General features: G+C 46.9%; 1 protein-coding gene across 5 annotated transcripts in view; it reads right to left on the minus strand.

Moving 5' to 3' along the window:
- Positions 1–470: 470 nt before the first annotated feature.
- The window catches only part of TBC1D4 (TBC1 domain family member 4), a 66,171-nt gene continuing 44,335 nt past the window's right edge, over positions 471–22,306 (minus strand). For 4 of the 5 annotated variants that reach the window (XM_088139540.1, XM_088139539.1, XM_088139542.1 and 1 more), the window contains 9 exons: positions 17,035–17,195; positions 14,876–15,085; positions 10,777–10,935; positions 10,026–10,184; positions 8,329–8,573; positions 6,743–6,902; positions 5,071–5,240; positions 4,153–4,329; positions 471–2,915 (listed from right to left, as the gene is read on the minus strand). In XM_088139540.1, coding sequence (XP_087995666.1) covers positions 2,703–2,915; positions 4,153–4,329; positions 5,071–5,240; positions 6,743–6,902; positions 8,329–8,573; positions 10,026–10,184; positions 10,777–10,935; positions 14,876–15,085; positions 17,035–17,195 — 1,654 coding nt within the window. In that variant the 3' untranslated portion in view covers positions 471–2,702. Of the gene's footprint in view, positions 2,916–4,152; positions 4,330–5,070; positions 5,241–6,742; positions 6,903–7,316; positions 7,385–8,328; positions 8,574–10,025; positions 10,185–10,776; positions 10,936–14,875; positions 15,086–17,034; positions 17,196–22,306 lie in introns of those variants that run through there. The other variant, XR_015795923.1, reaches the window with a different exon arrangement.

The following is a 22,306-nucleotide window of genomic DNA, read 5'->3' on the forward strand; positions in this document are numbered from 1 at the left end:
GGAGGGGGCACTTCCGGATGCTCTGGGACCTTCTGCGGGCCTTCCAGAAAGAGTGCGCCGTTTGAGAGATGCAGCAAAGACGGAGTCGCAGTCTTTCGTCTTGGTTTCTACTCAGGCAGAGCAAGTTATTTTATTTTTCCATACTGTAATTTTTTGGCTTGGGGAGGAAGAGTGAGGCCAGACTACCGGCACCCAGGGCGCCCTCTCTTAGAGCAGCCCCTCCACGCCTTTCCTTCCACTCAGCTAATCAAGACTTATTATCTGAATGTGTCAAACACCATTTTTAAAACCATCGCCCATCAATCAGCATATCATGTCCCGAAATGTTTTCTTTGGCTCGAACGACCTGGCTGCTGGTCCATTCAGCTGGGTGGCCCTCAGCTCAGACGTTACGAGAGAGGAGCCCAAAAAAGAGCTCTCTGTGCGACCACCCACGGAAAGATCCCGACTGCAAATGAAAGCAATACGACCAAACGCAGCAATGGCATTTATTGGAAATTTTCCACATGACAACATGAACGAGTCAGTAAAACTAACATAGGGTGAAACTTTCTGTGATTTTTTGCGTGCCTTAATAATTCGGATCATTGCAACACAGTTCCGTGATTCTCTGAGACTAGTTCTGCGTGTGCAAGATGGCCTCAAATGAATTTGCAAAGAAACAGAATGCATTTTTCCTCCAACTGATAAAAGTGCAATGTTTCTGCAACTTCACCAGTTTCGTGTGATTCTGTGATTTGATAAGAGGCAGCAAAGGCAAGAAAATAAACTCCAGACACCATCTTTTGGAAACCTCTCTTGCAAAGCTGAAATTAGTACGGTGTCTTGTCATGTATTTGCTTTTCCTTTGGGATTGTGCCCAGGGAGACGGTGTGAATTACATGATCTCGAAACCCAACAGGGAGGCAGGCTGGACTTACACTGCCGCAGTGAAAAAGAATGTCAGCTTGGTTGTCCCTTGTTTTGCTTGCCGTGTGTGTGACACACGTCACGGTGGAAGCACTTTCACCTTCCTCACCCACACATGTATCCTGTACAAGTAAGACACTCGGCTGAATTTGGCACTTGGCTTAGTATTTTAGGAAAAGCAGCTGGGGAAATGCAACAAATCATTCCCAACGATGGGGCGACAATTCAAGCATGTTCCAAAGTGTATTTCTTGAGTTGGCTGATTGCCATTTTCAGAATTTTGATAGATCCAATGCTGACTTCAGATAATTTTGATAGATCCAATGCTGGTCTGTATGGCAGAAGTAGCTTCCAAAAACAAACATACTTAAGAAACAGGCAGAGCAGTGAAAAATAATAATAACAATAACAATAACAATAAAAATCATCCAGAAGCTGCTGGATATGCAAGAAGCCGGATCGCTGGCTTTCAACGCTTCTTTAAAAAAAAAGGATAGACACGTTAAGCCGAAATGGGCCCGCTACCACACAGGGCCAACCACTCCCCTTAGAGTTAACTCTGCTACAGCCTTATACGTTCACCTGTTGCAGGTGCAACCGTGAAGCTTTATGGGATCCTGCATACTGAAGAAATCCTAACATTCAGTGGAAAAAAGCTGGACACCCGGAGTGAAATCAAGCTGCAGGACCCAGCGTTCAGCTGAAGCCTATTCCATCTGTTGTGTTTAAATTGCAGCCATTTCCCCCCAACCCTCATGACTTGTTAGCGCCTTCACAGCATCTCTGAGCCACCGCCGAAGCAATGCGGCCTGTCCTCCCGACTGTCATCTTGGGACAATTACAGCTGGAGGACTCCAGAAGATGCTCTAAGGCGCTAAGGTAAGGACAGCGGTCAACACTGCGGATTCCCTCAGACAAAGTAATTCCTGCAGGCCAGAGAAATGACTTTATCCCAGGAGTTTCAGACGTCTTTTCCCAGGAGAAGCGTTTGCTTGGCGAGTCCCACCTGCTTTCTGACAGGCTCCAGCTCCAGCAACACTTAAACCACCCAGCTGCTCTCTGCTCTTCGTCTCCCAGAAAAGTGCACAGGGAAGGGGGGATGAAGGAGTTCCTTATGTTCCTTGCTCTTCTGGGTTTGGGAAGCGGAGCTGGGCAGGGAAGGCTGGTCATTTTTACCCAGGCAGGACAGCGCCGGGCCCCGCCAGCTGCCCCAGTGGGAGAGGAGGAGAGCCCGCGCCTGCTCCCTCCAACGGCCAGCTGGGCTAACCACAGGCACGTCCCAGCGATCATCCCTGTGAGACTTTAGAAACGAACCCCCCCCATGTGAAGCACACATGCACGACATACACACACCCGTTAAGTCGGGAAGTGCTGCTCTTTGGAGGTGGGAAAATACATTCTTGCTTTTTTTTTTTTTCAAGTATTGATCAATGTATAGAAAAGACCCAATACCTTCCTTACTAAGGGAAAGTATGGTCCATAACATTTAAGTTACAAGCGGTCTCAAATTTCACCAATCTCCCCTTTAGATCAATCCTAAATATACATCTGATCTCCTTCATGAGATTCCGACTTTTGTTTCGTGCATTGCAAATTATGTACATGTATTATAAAAAAGAAATTAACCCGGGGTTTGCATACTGAGGTTGAAAAAGGCCTCTCTGCTCCCGCTGCCGCTTGCAGGATCCCGGGACGGCGCGGATACTGTTCACAGCAGCGGCTCGTTTCCTCCCTCCCTTCCGTCTGCGAGCAGAAACCGCGCTGCCGGAGACTCCCTCGTCTGTGGCTGATCTCTAGGATTTGCTCGGGAGGCAGTTCACTTCCTTCAGCAGCTGCTGGCAGTCAGAGAGGTCTTCCTGGGACAGGTAGCCGCAGACCTTCTCCACGGCCTTCTGACACAGGGCCTTTTCTTCTTCCAGGGACTGAATGAGAGCCATCATCTGGCTCTCCCTCCGCAGGGCCTCTTCCAAGTGGGACTCCGCGGCTTGGATCTTGGCGTGAGCCACCTACCAGGGAGCAGAAAGAGGACACGGTGAAAACGAAGGCGGGGAGGAGCGATTCTCTGACGGACCGGAGCCCTGCCACTGGGCCAACTTCCCTGGTATCGGCAGTGACCACATATCCTTCATTATAAAGGACGATCCTTTATTTCAGAAAGCTGTCATTTACATTTACTTGTTTTAAATGCATGCACACATGCATGCATGCATACATACATACATTATTGCACTTTATTTTATTTATCCCATTTCTCATTCCCAGCAAGTCAGCAATCTGGACACGGACCATATTCATTCCTCAGTGGTTCCCTCTCTCCATAGTTTTTTTTTTTTTTTAATTCCACCTAAAGGTATTTTTATACTTCTGAAAATGTCAGAACTCTTAACTTCTTCCTTGTGTACATGAATGGTTTCATTTTAGCTAGGTAAGGTTAGGAATTCAGAGTACTAGGTGATCTATTAACATAAATCAAGTGTTGTTTTGTTGTGATTTACTTGCGGAAAATCTCCTTGCGGAAAAGATTAAACCTATTTTGTATAAATCACTTATCACGATCTTCAGGTTCATGGGAAACGGAACATTATCTTACTGAAATTGACACATCACGTCTGTATCAGATAAACTGATGCTCCTGTTTCTAGTTTAGAACAAGAAGAACAAGTCCTTTACAGCTGATTTCCTCCAATCAGCTACCACCATTTGCATCAGGAGCTCCAAATGTGTGTGGTGTGGCACAGATTATGCGCCTTGCGGAAGCACTAATGCATTCATTCACTCAACCACCAAGCCTTCTTCGCACACAGCTGTGGGTGGGACATCCGGCAACAGCTCCACCGCTTGGATCTGTTGATCCTGCTTACCGACGGGCAATTGGCCTGCCTGTCCAAAGGCAATGACATGAGGCCTCTTTCAACATTTTCTGGGTGGTGATTCAGCTTTTGGTACCAAGGAACAAACTGACATTTAAAGAGACCCGTGCCTTTTTCAAATGTGCAGATAAAATAGAGAGGAATTGGGGAAGAAGATGCCTAGTTGAAGTCATTGATCTTCCTCCTCCTCCTCATTAAAGTCTAGGAGGAAAGAGAGGAAAACAGAGAATGGGACACAGGAATTAAGAGAATGTCCCTCTAAAACAGAAAGGTGGCTCTGAACAGTTTCTTGCAGGGCTTCTTCTTTGCCTAATTTTACATTGACAACTGAGTCCCAAATTCAGACTGAGCCTGGCTCTTTGTTGAGTTTTACCTGCAGTTTCTCCAAGAGATCCATATTCTGTCTCTTCAGCTGACTGTTGGCCCTTTCAAGTTTCTCTGAAGCCTCAATCTCATCACACGGGCTCAAGTTCTCCTGCAATTCATCCTGCAGAACGTGGTACTCCACCTCATACGCGTGAAGCTGTTTGGAAATATCCATCTCAAATACCTATCGTGGGTAGTGAAGGAGAGGGGAAAAGACTCCTTACAACCTGCCGACTAACTGAAGAGAAGACATTTTGGATCCCAGAGAGAGAAAGGACGACCAACGTGCCAAAGCAAAGGGGGGAGGCGGGAAGCTTCTCTCACACTCAGTTTCCGGAACCGCTGAACTAAAAGTTGCAGTCTGTAGGGACCAGCCACAGAGTCATTACAAGATGGAGTGTGTAACTTTAAGTGGAACCACTGAATCTGGGCACATTATCCAAAGAATTTTCTTGGACAACTGACAAAAGGGTGGCCATCTTGCTCTATGCAAAGTTCTGCTTAGCAAATTGAAAAAAAGCTACATGTTTCAAAGAGAAACTACTTAATACCTACAGCACCTCAAAGATATATTTATACTCGAAAACTGGTGGATCAGGTTATCGCAGCAACTTATAAATACAGGACATTTTGGGAACTTTTCAAAGAACAAAGTTTGTATCAGAGGTGAGGTTCAATCAGGAACAATTTTCATAGACATAGTAAAAACAAATACAAACTAAACTAAACTAAAAAAGAAAAGAAAAGCAAGAAATAAGTTATGTCTATTAAAAACTTCAATAAAAACTATTATTAAAAAAAAAAAGGAACAGTGAGTCACAGGTCAGCCTCCAAGACTCAGCGCTAGCAATCAGGTGATGCTCGAGCATGCCCTCAGCTCCTAGGAAGGGAGAAAGAGAGGGTGAAAGGAAGGAAATGCTTTTACCTGGGACATAATCTTCTCCATCTGGGGCCTTGTCATGTCTGGAAGAGTGTTCTTAAGAAACTCAACAATGCTTTCAAATGTCTCACACAACATGATGCGTTCCTCCTGGGTGCTAAGCAGACATAGTGCTATCTTAAATATTACTTCTGTACCTTGAAGGAAAATAATATCTGGGGTGGGGAAGAGCAAAACAATAGATTACACTCACTGTCCAATAAAAGTACATCATTCCTACACTTAAGTTAACAATAACCTACCTGTAAGATTCGCACAACCCAAAAGTTGAAACAGACCTTTTCTTGTTACACAATCTGTCACATTTGATAAGTAAAATGCACTTATTCATCCACATTTTAATATTAAAACATTCTTATTGGAAGGGCAACTCACTGGTCAATTACCTAAAATGTTATTTTGCGCAAAGTATAATTTATGACAGCAGATACCCTTAAATAGAATTAACATCCAAGATATCTGCCTTTAAAAAGTTTTGTGGAATCTCTCTGGAGTTTCAATGTTGTGTTTTTATTTACAGATATTTCTTTTTGTTATTCTATATACAATATTTCTTACTTCTATTTTGAAGGAGCAGATCTACCGCTATATGCATAAAAGTTAATGCAGCGCAATTCTAGATGCACTTATCTGGAAATAATTCCTAATGAATACAAGGAAACTTGCTGCTAGGCTAATAAACAGATTTCAGACTGCACCATAAAAACTTTTACAGTGGTACCTCAGGATATGAACGCCTCTACTAACGAACTTTTTGGGTTACGACCAGCTCCGGCTGCAAAAATTTACCTCGATGTGCGAACTCTGCCTCGGGGTATAGTCATTTTTCTGCCCTGACACGTGGTCTGCGGCCATTTTTCCGCCCTGCTGCGCGGCGCCCGGCCGTTTTCCCGCCCCTGACGCATGGTCTGCGGACGCCAGAACGGATTAACGGTAATTACATTGAACCTTATGGGAAAATTTGCTTCGGGGTGTGACCAAATTCGGAGGGCGGAATGGATTAACCGGATTTACATTGAACCCTTTGGGGAAATTTGCGTCAGGTTACGACCAACTCGGGATACGCCCAGAGTCACGGAACAGATTAAGTTCGTATCCCGAGGTACCACTGTATTTGCTTTTAGAGTGCCTCTTTGTATTTTTAGAAGTTTCAGTTATGAAAAGTAACAGCCCTAACCTCCAAGCTATGAATGCAAAGAAGGAAACCCCATCAACAGGGCAACAGGGTTCATCCATTTGCAAGGAACCATTTTGGCTGCAAATTCCTGTGTACAGAGCCAGTTGAAAGCAAAGTAAAAGTAAAAGCAAAAAAACCTCACCAATTTTAGGGAATGGAAAAATGTGTCGCCACTAGGACACACAAGTTTCACTGGTCAACAAAGGGTCTTGCAATTAGAATTTCCACTAAGGCAAGAGACAGCAGATCTCATTCATCTCAGGAATGAAATGCATTGTAATACAACATCATAGAGTATTTTAAAAAATGGCCCACAGAGAACCACAGTCTCTGCCAATGCTACTGAGTAGACAAATTGCAACCCCGAAGGATGTAAAAGAAAAGGCAGCAAATCCTGTTCTGTACTAGCTGTTCCTGCTGACGTACACAATGAATGACTCCTTAGGACTTCAAGGTGAAACAAGACCAAAGCTTTCTTACCAAAGATTCTGGCTACAAATCCCAGGGGAAACTGTGAGGCAAATAAAGTGAGAAACCAGGGTGCAGCGTAAAGACTTGGGCTGATTTCGTTTTCTTCAAGATGGTGGTAAAGGTCCCGGTGATAGTCATGAAGCAGCCTTGACAGCTGGTACATCTGGATCTACACGAACACATGGAAGAAGAGAAGATTAAGATCCCTTCCTACATGGCCCAAGCATGGCAACCTTGTTCCTTCACAATCATCTAGCTGAGTCTCTGGCCCTAATTCCTGCACAGCGTGAGCCACTCAAAAGGCTACGTCTTGGGTGCTGACTGTCTCTCGTCAAGTGAAACCAAGAGGCACGAGAAAACAGCCATCCGATTTCTCCCAGTGAGGGTGTAATTGTGTCTGATTCCCTACCAAGCTTAGTCATTCAAGATTCACTGTGGCATATGTCCTCTTGCCCAGAAAGAGGGCCAAAATGTTCACACAGGGAATCTCCTCTTCTATGCAGGGAGGCAGACTTTCAACCCAGGATCTCACTGTTCTCAAAGGGTAGCACAAACCACAATCAGCAAGAAGGAACACAACTACCTTGTTTTGCAAAAGAGGATGCTGAAGAGCCGTGACAAGCAGCATCGCAGAAGCCATCAAAAGGCTACCTGTAATGGAATGTGAGAAGGGCCTTGGAAGATGGGGGAAGAGATGCTGCCTAGGGAGCGATCAGATGAAGGGGGGAGGAGGAGCCCCCAACTGAGTAACGGGCAGAGAAAGAAACTCGGAAGGACCCGCCCTAGTTGATCAGGTGGTAAATAGGGACGGCGGGAGATTTGTACTTTCAGACTTGCAAGATTCTGTTAATGTAGCCTATCAATAAAGTAGAAGTAGCTCATCTGGTCGTGTTTCCTGTCTGGTTTACCTGGGAGGGCTGACGCTACCTTGCACGTTCCTTTCCAAAACAGCAGCGGGACCAGCAGTGGGATGGACCACACTGCTGGTCAGGAAAGGGCAGGTACTGAGACCTCGTTTTTCACAGGCGAAGAACAGAGGCCCGAGAGGAGATGCTGAATGGTCCAATGCTCAGACCGGTCTGCACAGAACCAGAAGGCTTAACTGACACTCAAAAACTGTCACGCTTTCTTTTGCGGAGAACGGACTAGCAAGGGCAAGGAGAAGCTTTCGGGAAAATGAGGGTGAAATTAGTTAATGCCCTGAATGCAGCTAGTGTAACCTTTCCAAAAGTATGGGTATTTTCTAAAAGAAACTAGCAGCGGCCCAGGTGAGGACAGCCAGCGCCAATCATTTCAAAGCAGCCAAACTCCAGGACGTATCATAAAAAGTGTTGAAGTGACTCATCCTGGACGTTGTGGGTGCCACACGGAAGAAGAAGAGCAAGAGAGATTCACCGGGCATTACATCTTCCTTGAGCCACCGCCCAGGCTTCCCCAACCTACTGAGTCTACCACTCCCATATATCCCAGCCAGCACTGCGGTTCTCCTTCTGGGGTGGGAATTTCAGAGGTTGTGCCGCTGCAAAATATCTAGCAGGGAACCGGTTGGAGAAGGACATCCTTCCTCACTCGTTTTTTTCCTGTTTTTGCCTTACCTGCAAGGACATCATGTCAGGTCTGTACTGTTTCCGGAACCCGAGGTCATACATGAGGAACTTTAGCATCTCGAAGGCTTGCTCTTCGCTCATGTGGAGCAGCAGCACGCCGGCCACAAAGCTGATGCCTTGGCAGTACCCCACCTCCTTGTCCAGCAAGGAGTACGCCTTCAGCAGGTTGAAGAGCGAGAGCTGCCCTGCGCCCAGCTGAGCCGAAAAGTAAGGATGGGTGGGGAAGGTCCTTCCTGGGACAAACGAAAAGGGTGGGGAGTGATGGACAGCTAGGTGAAGTCAGTCGCACGCACGCTTCCTGGAGGAGGGGCACCAGGGGAGGCTCATAAACATCTGTTTCAACTGAAGACAGATGACCGTTAGCCCGAGATCGATTTGCATCCTGGGAGAGTGACGACTGACACAACCAGCCAGTGCTGAAATGTCACTGCTCCGGGGATGCTCGTGGCAATGGGGTGAGAAATTGGCCCATTTCCAGCCTATTGTGAAATGGAATGAACAATAAACTTCTCCTGACCTTTCAATGGCTTCCTTTTCCTACAAGTTCATGTAATTATGCCATGTGCCCTCAAGAAATGAACCAAAACAAAGCAACGTTTCCTTACGCCAACGAGAAGCAGAATTCCCAAGAAGAATTTCCTGACAATTAACTATGCTGCAGCATTGTGGGCTGCCCAGGAGAAATATTCAACGCTGGGCACAGAATTCCCTTCTCTGAGACCTTTTGCCCTTCTAGAAGAGAACAGAACGAGGTTTCCTCCCACAAAGGGGTAAAACAGGCTTTACCAGCATGCGCAGAAATGTTCAAGAACCCCAGGAATGACCGAATGTGAAGAGCAAGGTTTGAGAGAAGGTCTTCCTGTCCCATGAGGAGTACGATTAGATCAAATTCATGAAGAAAGAGAAATCCCCACGTGTAAGAATGGCTTTTATTTTTCTGACGCACCAGCATCTGTGCATAAAGACAGAGTTCTCTCTCTGAGGGGTTGAGTCAGTTGCACAAAACTGCCGTGCAGAAGGCCTCAGGCAAATCAGCCCCCTCTTACAAACCATCACAACACACAACTCCGGGAATTAACGAGGTTCAGACAAATCTGAGCATTTGCTGATTAGTCTGTGCAATCGTTGGAGAAAGCACCCACGTCCCAAACCACAGGCTGCCTTTGGGGGCCACAGCCTTTTGAAAGAGCCCCCGGAGCCCCCAGCAGCCATGGAAGTGGAGCGGTGGGAAAGAGAGGCGCGCTCTTCCCCTTCCTACCTTTTCTCTGCTCGTGGGGGGCAGGCAAAAAAGAGAGTTTTCCTTAGTAGGTGAAAACAGCCCTGGGAGGGTGGTTTTGAGGAGAAAAGCATGAGGCCGAATAGGCCCCCCACCCCTTTCCTCCAAAATTGCTGCTCCAATTTATAATTGTTGCAGTTCAGGGGCAAGAAAGCTGAGTGTCTGTGCAACAACAACAGTGCTGTGAAACTGCCCCATTTCATCGTACGCATTACCCCCGTGGCAAACCGCGTTCACTACGGAGAGGAGAGCCCTTTGGCGGTGTTGCTTTGGCAGGGCTGCAAGGCCGTAGGCCTGGCCTGCGGGAAGAGTCCTGCCGGTCCGGGGGCTGAGCGTGGCCTGGCCGGCTCCCCTTCCTCCCCCCGGGGCCCCAGCCCAGAGCGGCTGCCAGCGCGTGGGCAGCCCTCACCCAGGTCCACCAGGATGGCGTGCTGCTGCGCGGTCAGCTGCTTCAGGAGGTCTTTGTAGGAGATGTCGGGAGGCTGCTGCTTATTCGGGAGCCGGTGTCGGACACGGTGCTGCACGGCCAGAAACTGCCAGATTTCTCCCCGGCGGCTTTTGGGGACGCCTGAGCCAAAAAAAAATGAAGAATGGAGAGACAGGGGAGAGAGATTCAGACACAAAATATACTGCAAAGTATGCCACGGTTGAATACACCCCATGATACTTATAGTAACGTCTATTTCTTTTCACGATTTGTTACCCGCATTCGTATTTTTCCTGCAATCAGACCTATACACACGCGGGCAGCCTTGTGAGTGAGCTAGAGCTTAAAATGTCTGGTCGTGGCGAGGCCTTTTTCTGAGCTTAAGAAAACAAGGTTTGCCTTTGATGATCTTGAACGCTAAGTGGGTTGGACCTGATGAGCGTGGTGGGCGGGAGACGATGGGAAACTGCAGGGCTATAAACAGGGCTATATAAAGTTGCAGGGGCTAATGCAATACTCAGTGCTGTAATCAATCAATCGATCCATCACTTATCAACTGAAAACACCAGGCAGCTGACGCAAAGACACCCACTGAGATCTGGAGACAGAGCAACATTTCTGGGTCGATTATGTTCCTTCTCTGCAGGTGTGGAATTTCCCCTGGAGATGCAAAGCCTTGGTAACAACTCGTCCCTTTTTTCTAGGTACTAAGTATTTTGGACTCAGAACTTACCATCTTTCAGGGTAGTATGAATATCTTCCACATCACATCTGATTTTGGCTCTGCAGTTCAACAGTTTCTTGTCCCAGATATTAATAACATCTTTCTGACAGGTTCCAACTTCCTCATAGTCCAGCTTAATTTTTCTGGATTGAAGCTCATCTCTGCTTGCTGCAAGAGAGCAGAGACGTGACACCTCTTCAGGTGGATGACCACAGAAGAGCAGTTGCCTTCGCTGAGTCTGAACGCTGGATGCTGGATCCCAGGCACAGATACCGCAACTGAGATGGGCCAGCCAAGAGAGAAGCACAGGAGGCTGCTCTCTCACTGGGCAGTACACATTTAAGCCTTCCACAACCCAGTTCTTCAACTAATGTTTCGTAAGACTAAATAGCAGGAGATGGTCTTCCTAGGCTGATTCAGATATTTGCTTCCACTCAAAAGTCAGCCTAATATTCAGAGTTTACTAAGCTTTCCACCCACCATGGGCTTTGGTCTGGTCTCCGTCCACACGTGTACAACTTGTGCCACCCGCGTGAGAGATGTTCCCACCTCCAGGTTGATCATTAAGGTTCTAGTGAGTCGCGAAGAAGAAGGGGAAAGGCGTGCACACAAAATCCTCAGGACAAAAGGGCTGTTTCCCCCATAATGCAGAATGTCAGTCACAACTGACAGTTGCAGCTGACACAAAGTCAGTGTTCACTGAGTATAATACTGTTAACAGCAATTTAAAAAGGAGGCATGCAATTCCTCATAGCACTGATTCCACTACATTACGTATATTCCAGGCATTCCACAGGTGTAGCAAGACATCGATATTTTGATAGTGGAACTAAATCTATAAAGCTTAAGATGTAACACTGGCCATCTCGCAACTCCACAATGGAAAGTGATCTTTGACCTTCTCTTAACCATGGCTATGGCTGCATTTAACATTTGCAACAACCCTTTTAGAGCAGGCAAACTGGATTAGCCTAGCCAGAACTGAGTCTTCATTCAGGGGAGGGGCATGTTTTTGCGAGAAACTGCAGTGCAATTGTGTTATTCTGCATTTCTACCCACAACATGTCCACTCTCATTTCTATCAGGTTTACTTGGGGTTCTCTGAGCTTGGTTCTTTTCTTGCAAATGTTTCATTACCTGGCTAGGCAACATCTTCAGTGCAATGAAAGGTTTGCAAGAAAAGAGCCAAGCTCAGAGAACCCCAAGGACTCCACAGTTCAACCCTGAGCGACACATATTCACCTCTATTGCTATCAGGTTTAGTTCTTCAATGGGCCTTTAAGACAATGGCCATGAGTTTCATACTTGTGTCGCAACCGCTTCACTGATGTGCAACAAGCAACTTGGATGTTGGGCTGAGTTGCTACAGAATCAAAAATGCAGAGTGAGCCTTTTGGGGTGGGCTGGGGTGGAGGAAACAGATTATGCTAAAGCTCCTTCTGGTCAAGTTCATTTTTTATCTACACAGCTAGCTGAGGGGCCCAGTGGCAGAACTGAGGGTGAGCCCCAAGGGCAGCTGAGATTAGCCAGGAGGTGGGTGGGCTGGGGTGGGGTGGGAAAGAACCGCAGAGCTGCAGTGGAGTGGCAGAACTCTCGTTTTGGACACCCGAAGCCCCGATGTGCCATAGGCAACTGCCAGGTGGCACTCAATACTGAGCTAAAAGGCCCAGTGATCTGATTTTGCACGAAAGGAGCTTTCTGGGTCCTTCAGAATACCTTTTCAACTCCGAAGGCCTCGATTTAACACTCCAGTAACAATGCTAATAAGCAGGAAACAGTGGATATCCTGCCCAGCCAAAGGAATTCTGAAGCCTGGTCAATTACAATGTCAGGAAACGTGTTAAGCTTTTACCAACAAAACATTGGAACCTAAACTTCCATTTCCAAGTCTTCTTCTGGACCACTGGTTTCCTTCTTAGATTTCCTAAACATGGTGTGCGTGTCTCTCTGTGTTAAGTGCAGCTCCTGAAGGAAGGATTCCTTTGCCTGGGGACAAGGCAGGAGAGGGCCCTCTCCCCGTGGCAGGAGGATGGACCTTTAAGGAGTCTCTCCTGTTACTTGGGACAGGCAGGCAGGTCCAGAATGGAGAGGTGCTTTCTTGGGCACTCGGGCCCCAAACCAGGTCAGCAGCCCCCTTAAGTGGTGCCCAGGAAGCAGCTGGGAACCAGGGCAGACTTTTCCAGAAAGGAATCATGTGGACCCTGTTCCTAGCAGTGGTTAGACAGACCGAGCAGCCTTGGGCCCAACTCTGTACCCTTTCGAGGAGACCGAAATAGCTGTTGGCTTGTTTTCTGCACTGATGTTTCAGATGTTGACGCAACTCAGACAGAGATCTTTAAAAAAACAATCAACCTCCCAAACCCTGAACATGCAGGTGTAGTGTGTGTGTCAGTGTGCGAACCCAAGTGCAGACAGGGGTGGGGAAACAGGGAAGCCGTGCATCTCACCTTCTGTAAAACAAAGCATCACTCAAACTCCTCGACAGCATTAGGAAGAACAGGAAGTGTTAAAGGTGGTTAATCTATTTCATTAAGAACGATTAGGTTACAGAAGAACAGCTTAGATGGGGGGGGAGAGAAACATCTGCCCAGCTGCAAAACTTTTATGTTCCCCCCCTGCAGCCCTTTGGTTTGCCCTGAGCAACAGCTGCCAAGGAAATGGCCCTGCTAGCCGTCAACAAGCAGCTGAAATGCCCAGGAGTCAAAATCTCACTCAGGCAGAATTCCCACCGCCGCTCTTTGTTATTTTCTCATTTTCACCCTTTCACATTTATCACGGGGGAAGAAAATAAATTGCTTCATGCTTTTTAGTTCATAATACCCACCGATTAGAACACTCTTCATTCCCCGAACATATTCTGTGCTTTATTTTACACAGACCTCCCTCGACATCAGTTAAATGGCATTTCACCCAATGCATCACCCGGGCGTTCAAGCGAGACAGTAAAGGCGAAATAAAAGGAAACCCCACTTCTGCAGCAGAGGGGATCGGGGGCTCTACAATCGAGCTGCCCAGCACACGAGGCAGCCAAGCCCCACGCTTAGGCGAGTGTGAGGCCCAAAGCGGGACCTCACGTTATCCCGTGGTCAAGCTGAACTTGTGCTGAGCAGAGTTTCTCCAGGGTTTGTTCCAGGGTAACCTATGTGGACCTGGCTTCTGGGGACATCGGAGTCTGGGGAAGGGGCAGGCCCCCTCTGGCCCCTGGGAGAGCTGGAGAGAGTTCAGAGCGCTGCAGCCGCCCTGCTTCCATCTCTTCTCCTCCTGCTGCAGGTACGAAACTACCAGCAATGGTGGCCATCCGTTTCCTCCTTCCTCTCGATGACCAAGTCTGAATTATAATAAGCAGATGAACCAGTTCCAAATCAGGGTTTGGCTGGGGTGGGAGTGGGGCCAGGTGCATGTGGGAAGTTCCTGGAGACCACGTCCTAAGGCAGGCCAACCTCTGCGTGGCAACATATGTTCCTGTTTTCTCCTCACTTTATTCTAAGCAAAGGAGGGTAAGAAACCTGAGCAGAGTTTCTTCCATCCATCATCGCTCAACGTCCTCAGACAGATGACATTAAGGCTTGTCCTCAAACCACGCGGCTGGTCTCTGTCTCCCTGAAGAAATGAAGAGCGCCTAAAAGCTGCCTCTGGCGCCTTCCCCTGCTTGGCACTGATGGCAAAGACCGCAGGAGCGGCCGCAGGACCCTCTTCTGCCCACGCTGGCCTGCCCACCACTAAACTAAACATCTGCTCCACGTTCAGAAATAACTGTGGGAGGAAGAGGAAGCAAATGAGCGGTGTCTGGTGGGAGGGAGGGAGGGCAGCAGTAAGTCCCCTCAAGTTGAAGGAATAAAGAAGAGCGGGGACTGATCTCTCAAATAGGAATGTAATTAAAAGACGACAGGAGAACAAAAGAACAATTTTGAGGTGCTGAACTCCTGCAGGAAACTCAGACCCAGCCCGATCCAACTGCCATGCCAAAACAGCAGGATGGGTTTGTGATTCTTGTATCTGCATTTAATGAGTTACTCTAAAATACGTATATGGAGAGGCAGAACGTAAGTCCTCAAACGCCACCGGAAAGTCCTCTGCCCGCCCCTGCTGGTCTGCAGCCTGCACCCACCTTCCAGCTTCTGGTTCTCCTTCTCCATCCGGAGGAGCAGGATTTGCTGATGGATCGCTTTTCTCCACAGGCTCTGCAGCTCCTCCGAGTTCTTCTTCTCTCCAGCCTTATCTTGGGCATCCTCATTTTGCAACATGGAAACCAGGGGAGCTTCGTCAAACGACGGCGGAAGCGGGGACAACGGCAACAATTCGTTTCCATCGCACCCATCTGGAAAGAACCGCTCGGTGAACTGCGGATTCGATAAACGTGATCGGGCATCTGAACTTGAGGACTGCTTTGAAGAAACGCAGCCAGCCCAACCCTAACTGTGCATTATGGTGGGTGGTCATATCCACCCCTGTTACCCTGGTGCTACTCTTCCCCTACCCCAGCCCCTTGACCCACAGGGCAGAGACCCGAACGAACACCTTCTGGAATTCGGTTTATGCTGCAAAGTCCCTAATGCCGTGCAATACACAACCTTCAACCCTGTGCCCCAAACCAGCAAAACTGTATCCTGTTCAGAAAACGGAAGAGAGGAAGAATACGCATTACAGTATTCTGGAGTTCAGATTTTGTTATTCTGGATTTTTTTGACCCCAAACGCAGAGTTTCTTGCCATGCAATACTGATTTTTCATGCAAGAAGGAGCCACTCTCTCACCCTTGGCACCCCCAATTGGTACTGACACAGACAATGCATTTTAACACCCAGCCACACTTATCGCATGCCGGACATTAAGGGATGTTCTTGACTCTTCTGTAGTGCTGCTGAACCAACAGATCCAGTCAACCATGCAAAAGGGATTTATAATTGTGCCTGAAGAGGTCTGTAGCAGGATCCTTTATTTATCATAATTCAGGCTCTGAAGTAGCTGGAAATAAAATCAAAGAGCACAAACCTTTCTCTCCTGGCCAACAGCCATTCAGAGGTATGTGTTCATGGGAGGCCAAGTGCCAAACTAGGGCCCCCTTTCAATATAGCATCCAAACAGCTGTTAGGACCTTCTGCTGGCAGAAGCTGTGGGGTCAATGCGATTATGGGCACGTGCAGCAGAAATGCAGACAGTGACCGTTTTTCCTTTATTACCACAGAAAAGGGACAGACATAAATTCTCCCATGCTTTACATTTTAGCAAGAAACACAGAACAAGCATTTATCCATTCTCTGCGGGTCAGTCCAGAAGTAAATCTAAAAGCAGCTGAGTTTAGATGGTGCTAACATTTCCTGCTAAGCCAAAGCCAGAACAGTTCCAGGTGCATTCGAGCAGGTATTGTAAGCAGAAAAAAGAATATTTACATCATGCCTGGAAGAGGTTTAGCGTGTGCTGGACCTTATTATGTCAAAGCTGCAGAGAAGCTACTCTCTCGCCATTCCTTAATCTAGAAGCTACTCAAAACTTTACACGAATGATTGGCAACTGCCCATGCCCCAGGAAAAGGCTAGAAGTAATAATGTTAATACAGTATAGTATATAATATTATCATCTCTTACATAAACATACCATCTAAAAGAACCTGCAATTAGCTACAACAACTTAATTGGGTGACGAAAGCATCTTGACAGCAAGAAAAGATCCCAATCTTAAAAGCTGAACATTCATCTCAACTTCTTATTTCCCCTTCGAGATACTTGATGACTGGCACATAATTGAATGTATTTGATCTAAATAATGGTTAGGAATTTTGACTCCCAAGTGAGTTTTGAAATTTTGACTTTTGAAATTTTAAGTACAACCAATCCTAAAGAGTATCACCTTCCTCGCTTTCAAACAATATTAAAACGCCGGAAGAGAGATTGTGAACGGCTGACCCACAGACCTGTGCTGTTTCTTGGACCGTGGCGCTGCCTACCGAGGTCCTGGAGAGCTGAAGGCCCAGTCTTCGGCAGAAAGTCCCTGGCCTTATGAAGGGAAGAAACTACCATTCATTGCATCACTTTGGCGAGGACCACTAAGTGGTCACCTCTGAAACAGCGCATTAGAAGAAGTCAGTCGTGCACTTAGGCCGGCAGCTTACACCAAGGTAGCCAGCTAATCAACATCCAGGAGGCTAATTAATGGAAGAACACTTCCATTTGGGACCTAGATGTTAATATCCAAGAGACAGCCATCTTTGAAAGAGAAAAGGAAACCCAGCAGGCGCTGCCTGAATCGTTTTCCCCAAGTCGGCACAGACCTTGCAGTTGCATTGCTGACGGGGATTTCTTCACGGGCGATGCCACCCTCAGGAAGATCCTCTGCCGCCAGGAGATCCGACGGGGGGCCAGGGCGAGCCCGCCAGCCTTTACGGAATCGCTGCTGCACACGGAGGAAGTCCTCTTCCTCTTCTCCACATCGCTGTAGGAAGGACCAGGATGAAGAAACGCAGGTCACTGAAAGCAGTCCTTCGGGCGAGCGCTTAGCCGTGGCCCATCCAAAGCCACCAGGAACCTTTACGCACCCAGGGTTGCTTCCTACCACCAGAATCAGGGCTTCCCAGGGCTTCCAGTCGGGGCCCTGGACTCACCGGGGCCCAAGAGCGCCTCCCCATGGCAACTATGAGAAAAACATGCTTGCCGCCCCCTTCAGAGCCAGAAACCTTTCCGTACCCCTGGGAAACCACATGCCAGGCTCCCTCGAGTCCCCGAACCCTGGAATTAGTGAAAATGCACTAATGGCCTGCTGGCGATACTGAAGACGGAAGATGGCACTGCAATTAGGGAGAAAACCTCCAGAGACGCTACCAAATCTGGGGTGATTTCTCACCCATCCCTCCTGTCCGCCCACCCTGAGGCTCTTACACTGGCGATGGCCTCATCCTTTTACATAAAGGAAGCTACATGAGACAGGTCAGGCACCATTAATGAAGGGGGGGCTCAAAATAAGCATGTGAAATCTCCAAAAATCATTGGGGATGCAGGACGTTAAATAAAAAAAATCAAGGTTTTGCTATTTCTGCAGTTACCAGTTTTTGCAGTCTCTACCCATTTTTTATTGATCAACAAACACAAGGTAAAGGTGGCCTCAAGGATGAAAGAGAACCCCCTCCCCAAAAAAACCTTACTTTTCCTTTGTACCTTTTCCACCAATGCACAAAAAGGGGGAAATGGGCACACTGTGGGCGCCTGTGAAAGGAACCGCACCTCCCGGATTGTTTGGGCAGCTGAGACCAACTGAAACGCGTGTGGCTGATGGTGGAACGACGCTGGAATCAAAGTGGGATGGATGAGAATTAGGGGGTGCTCTTCCTCCTTTGGGAGGGGTTTTTAAAAGATGTTTGAAGTCTAAACAAACACCTGCTTTAGATGTTTTCTGCTAACATGCTTCTGCTTGTGTGCCACGTCATGACACACTCGCTCACCTCTGATGTAGAAGTGAAGCTGGTGACCATAGGAACACGCCCAAGCAGTTTGGGATGGAGAGCGGTTTGCCACTGCGCTCTTCCATGGTGTTCTCCTCAACTCTCAGTCCAGCCTATAGCTCAGATACTCTGGGGCCTTCTTCCACCCAGGCCCTAACCATGTCCATCTCTGCTCAGTGCCTGAACCCAGACAAGGTCAGCCAGCTGCTGAGACTACTATGAAGAACTCTACTAAATTCTTAGCGTTTACGGGCCAGGGCACCGTCCAACCTATTTCTCCCTTAGCCAGCCTCCAAATGCCACCTGTAAAATCAGGTTCTGGCAGGAAGTTCTCTCTTCTATCCATTGTCCTTCCTCTAAGAAAACCTGCCATAAGATGAAATATATATTTAAATTAAAATACAGGTGATCCTATTTCAGGCCAAATTTTAGCTTTGGAAACGGCAAGTATTTTGTTTTTTCAGTACTTTAGCACAACTTCATGTACTTGAAATTAGTATATACACAAACACAGCATTTCATTTTTCAGTACTAGAGCTAACACACTTCCTATAAATAGGTCCCAGACCAAAACTAAAAAAGGAAGTGATCTTAACTAATGAGTTAAAAAGGAGGAGGAATACATGAGTCTGAAGCACAGCATTTTCTCTTTTAAAGTAAACTGCAAGAAAGCATAAGAAGAGAAACACCTTCTTTGGTAATTTAAAAGGTAGCCTTTCTCTTTCTCCTCCTTTCTCAAGGGAAATGCAGAACATAAATAAATATATGATTAAGAATAAAGCAATTAACTATTGCTAAACAACCGTCTTAAAAATCTGCCTCTCCTGCAGTTACAACTATTTGAAGTCCAACTATCTCATAAAAGTTTAAATCTTTAACAGCCAAAGAAATGGTTTAGCCAAAAAATGCAAACAGCCCACGAGTCCTAAAAAGGTTACAAACAGCAAACTTCCAAAAAGAGAATTAGCAGTATCAACATTTGGTTTTAAATTACCCCTGAAGCTATAATTCAAACAAGCATTCAGATCAGCTCTCCTGGAAGTTAAATATGTTTACAGTTTAATCATTCTCATTTTTCCTCCAGCAATACAAAAAAGTCTTAATACTTTTTAACGTAATGCAAAACATTCCTGCTTTTGGGAATCTGGATCATTTTTTAAAAAATCAGTATTAAATAAGACAGCAAAACCATTAATGCATTATGATAGTAATTACAATTGTCTTTGACTACCACACGGCTCATCCATCGGCACGACCCGTTTGCATCTTTATCCTTGCGCAGGTACGTAAGAGGCACAAGGAATTTCCAGAGCATTAGCCCTGCTTTATCTCAGACAGCTACGAGACCCTGCTGTAAGAGCATGTACTGTATTCCTACCTGCCAACTCCCAAGGGGGAGATTTCTACAGAACTTCGTTATCAAAAATATACAATACTTACAAAGCCTCTTCCTTCTTCCTGTTTATGAACTTCACACTGAGCTTCTCCAAAAACAAAGTGGGATTTCCTGCCACCCCCCAAAGACCTTTGCAGCCACGTTTCACGACTGACACCCCAAATTATGTTGTCATCTTTCTGTGTGTAACGGGAACGCTCCTAATTGGATCCAGCTGACCCAAGAGAAATCTTTATGCTGATGCCCAGTATTAACATTTGCATTCTCTACTCTGAATTTGAATCTGCTTTCAGTTCAACTTCTCTTTTCCTTGAAAGAAATGCATTAAATTAAGGCATCAGACCCAGGCCTTAGCCGGCACCCTCTGAAATTAGTCAGAAAACCAAAACGTGCACATGCATTGGAGAAAAACGGCACACACATATTCACTGAACTTGATGTAAGGAGAATTATTCACAAGCACATGAAATGAAAACATTTCTCCCCAAGCTGCCAAGTTAGCACCAGCTTTACTTCACCACCTGGCTGGTTTGGAGATCTGCCTCATCCCCTTGCACTGGGTCAAGCTGCAGGAGAATCACGCGTGTGCACCTTTTGTGATCATCCTAAAGCCACAGAGGAACGCACGGACCTTTAGTTCAAAACTTAGGTGGGCGTCAAGCGTTAGCGAGTCCAACTACTCAAGGCTGTTGCAAATTGCAAACATCGTGTGACTCCAAGCTTTGTCCTCCCAGACAGGACGGATCAAAGGCTGCGTGTGGGGCTTTGCACTTAGTTTGGAAGAGCTGCTCCCAAGGATGCAAGAGGGCTCTGCTTTTCAGCTCCTCCATGCTCCCGGGAAGGTGCAGCAGAACCCTCTCTGTGCAGTCCAAGCCCCTCTTCCAAGCGGGACCCCAGGCCCTGCGCTGCCCCAGTGAACAGCCCTGGGCACTCCGTGGGGCTTCTCAAGGTGCTACAGCAGTGTTTCTCAACCTTGGCAACGTTAAGATGGGTGGACTTCAACTCCCAGAATTCCCCAGCCAGCATGCTGGCTGGGAAATTCTGGGAGTTGAAGTCCACCCATCTTAACGTTGCCAAGGTTGAGAAACACTGCTCTACAGAATTAAGCTGGAGGTCTGAAGCTAAAGTGAAGGGACTGTTCTGCCTTCCCAAATTAGAAACTATGGATCTGACGTACGTGAGAACCAGTACTGAGGTTTCAAAGTAACCTCCATAGTCCTTGGCGTGGCCATTCACAAGAACCAAAACGTTTAGGAGGTGGTGAAGCTCCTAAAGCAGATCTTCACCTCCTTTCTTAAAATCTGCTGATTAACTCCTCGCAGTCATGCACAAAACGGCATATTTTTCTGGCCCCTGGAATCAGCGAGAGCCATTTAAGGAGCAGCATCCTCCCTTCCACCTCCGATATGAGAAAACAGCTCTTTTAAGCGCCTGCTGTCGGGTGCAGTATTCAGACAGCTTCTCCCTGAAATCTGCAGAAACATTTTTAATGTTCTAGAGCACAACCAAGGAAGGAAAAGTCTACTGGAAGGGAACACCGTGACTGCTGTGGCTCTCATCAAGATTAAACAAACAATGCCTTAAGTCTTCATCTAGACTAAAGAGTGTTCGCAGATGTCAATGCAAGGGAAGGTAGATCAAGCTATGTTAGAACTTTAATCGTATGGAATTTCTATGAAGTCAAAAATGTTGAGTGCAAACGCTAGAGGCGGGCTTGCATCTCAACTCATAAAGTAATGTGGCTAAAAGCAGAGCAACAGACTGAATGTCATACATCTTTAATTCTTGTTCCTTGAACTTCAGTGTTGGCACAATAAAGGTCACTACGCACCCCAGGAATGACACAGAAGTCTAAGAACTGGGGAGCTCCTGTCCGTTTGAGGCTCTGCAACATAGCTGCGTTCATGAGCAACAAGACAGTGAAACCGCTTTTTTTAAAAAGATGGAGGCACTGAATGGAGTGGAGACTCCAGCAGACCCTTGCTCAGCCATAGCAAGAATATTTTCTTCCTCCAAGCCTGAGGAAAGGGAAGATCAGTGACTCTGTAGTGCTGCATCACCCTCCGCCTCCAAATAAAAACTTCCCTGAACTGCCCCATGGCGTCCTGAATGGGGCAGCCTGGATAAGCTGGCCAGTTAAAGAGTGCACTGTGAAAACGAGAAACTTTGCCCGGAGCGCACCCCAAGGCGTTGCTGCAGGTGGCTGAAATTGTGCTACTCAGTTTGCAGCTTTTTTAAAAAAACAAAAACATGCCAACATTAATCATACTTTGTCACACAGCAAAATACAGAAATGCTCATTAGTGGAATGACCACTGAGAGGATCAACATTGCCAGTGTTGCCCACCTTAAAAAAACCTGAATTGTAAAAACTTTTACATTAACCAGCAGTGGTGTGAACTGAAGCTATTCTCAGGTAGCTTTTTTCAAGTTCAGGCAATTTTACAAACTATGGCAGGTTTTCATTCACCATTAAGCAACACTGTCTCAAATTGGCTGTGGAACAGCTATCAGGAATCCTGCCAAATTGCCTCCCCGATCCCAAACCACCGAAGGATCGAAACTCCCTCCTTGCCCACGTCCAGGACGAGTGGGGGGACAAGGAGGGCATCGGGGATGCAGCAAAGCCTTATGGGGTGGTTTTAGCAAGGAACCCCACGTCTGCAATCGGAGGAATCAGGAACTCTAGACAGAGCCCCATGACTTCTCACT

This window comes from Python bivittatus, unplaced genomic scaffold (assembly GCF_059951505.1).
Source record: "Python bivittatus isolate LINGU-HERP-01145 unplaced genomic scaffold, Pbiv_v1 ctg000210_np1212, whole genome shotgun sequence".
Taxonomy (NCBI): Eukaryota; Metazoa; Chordata; class Lepidosauria; order Squamata; family Pythonidae; genus Python; species Python bivittatus.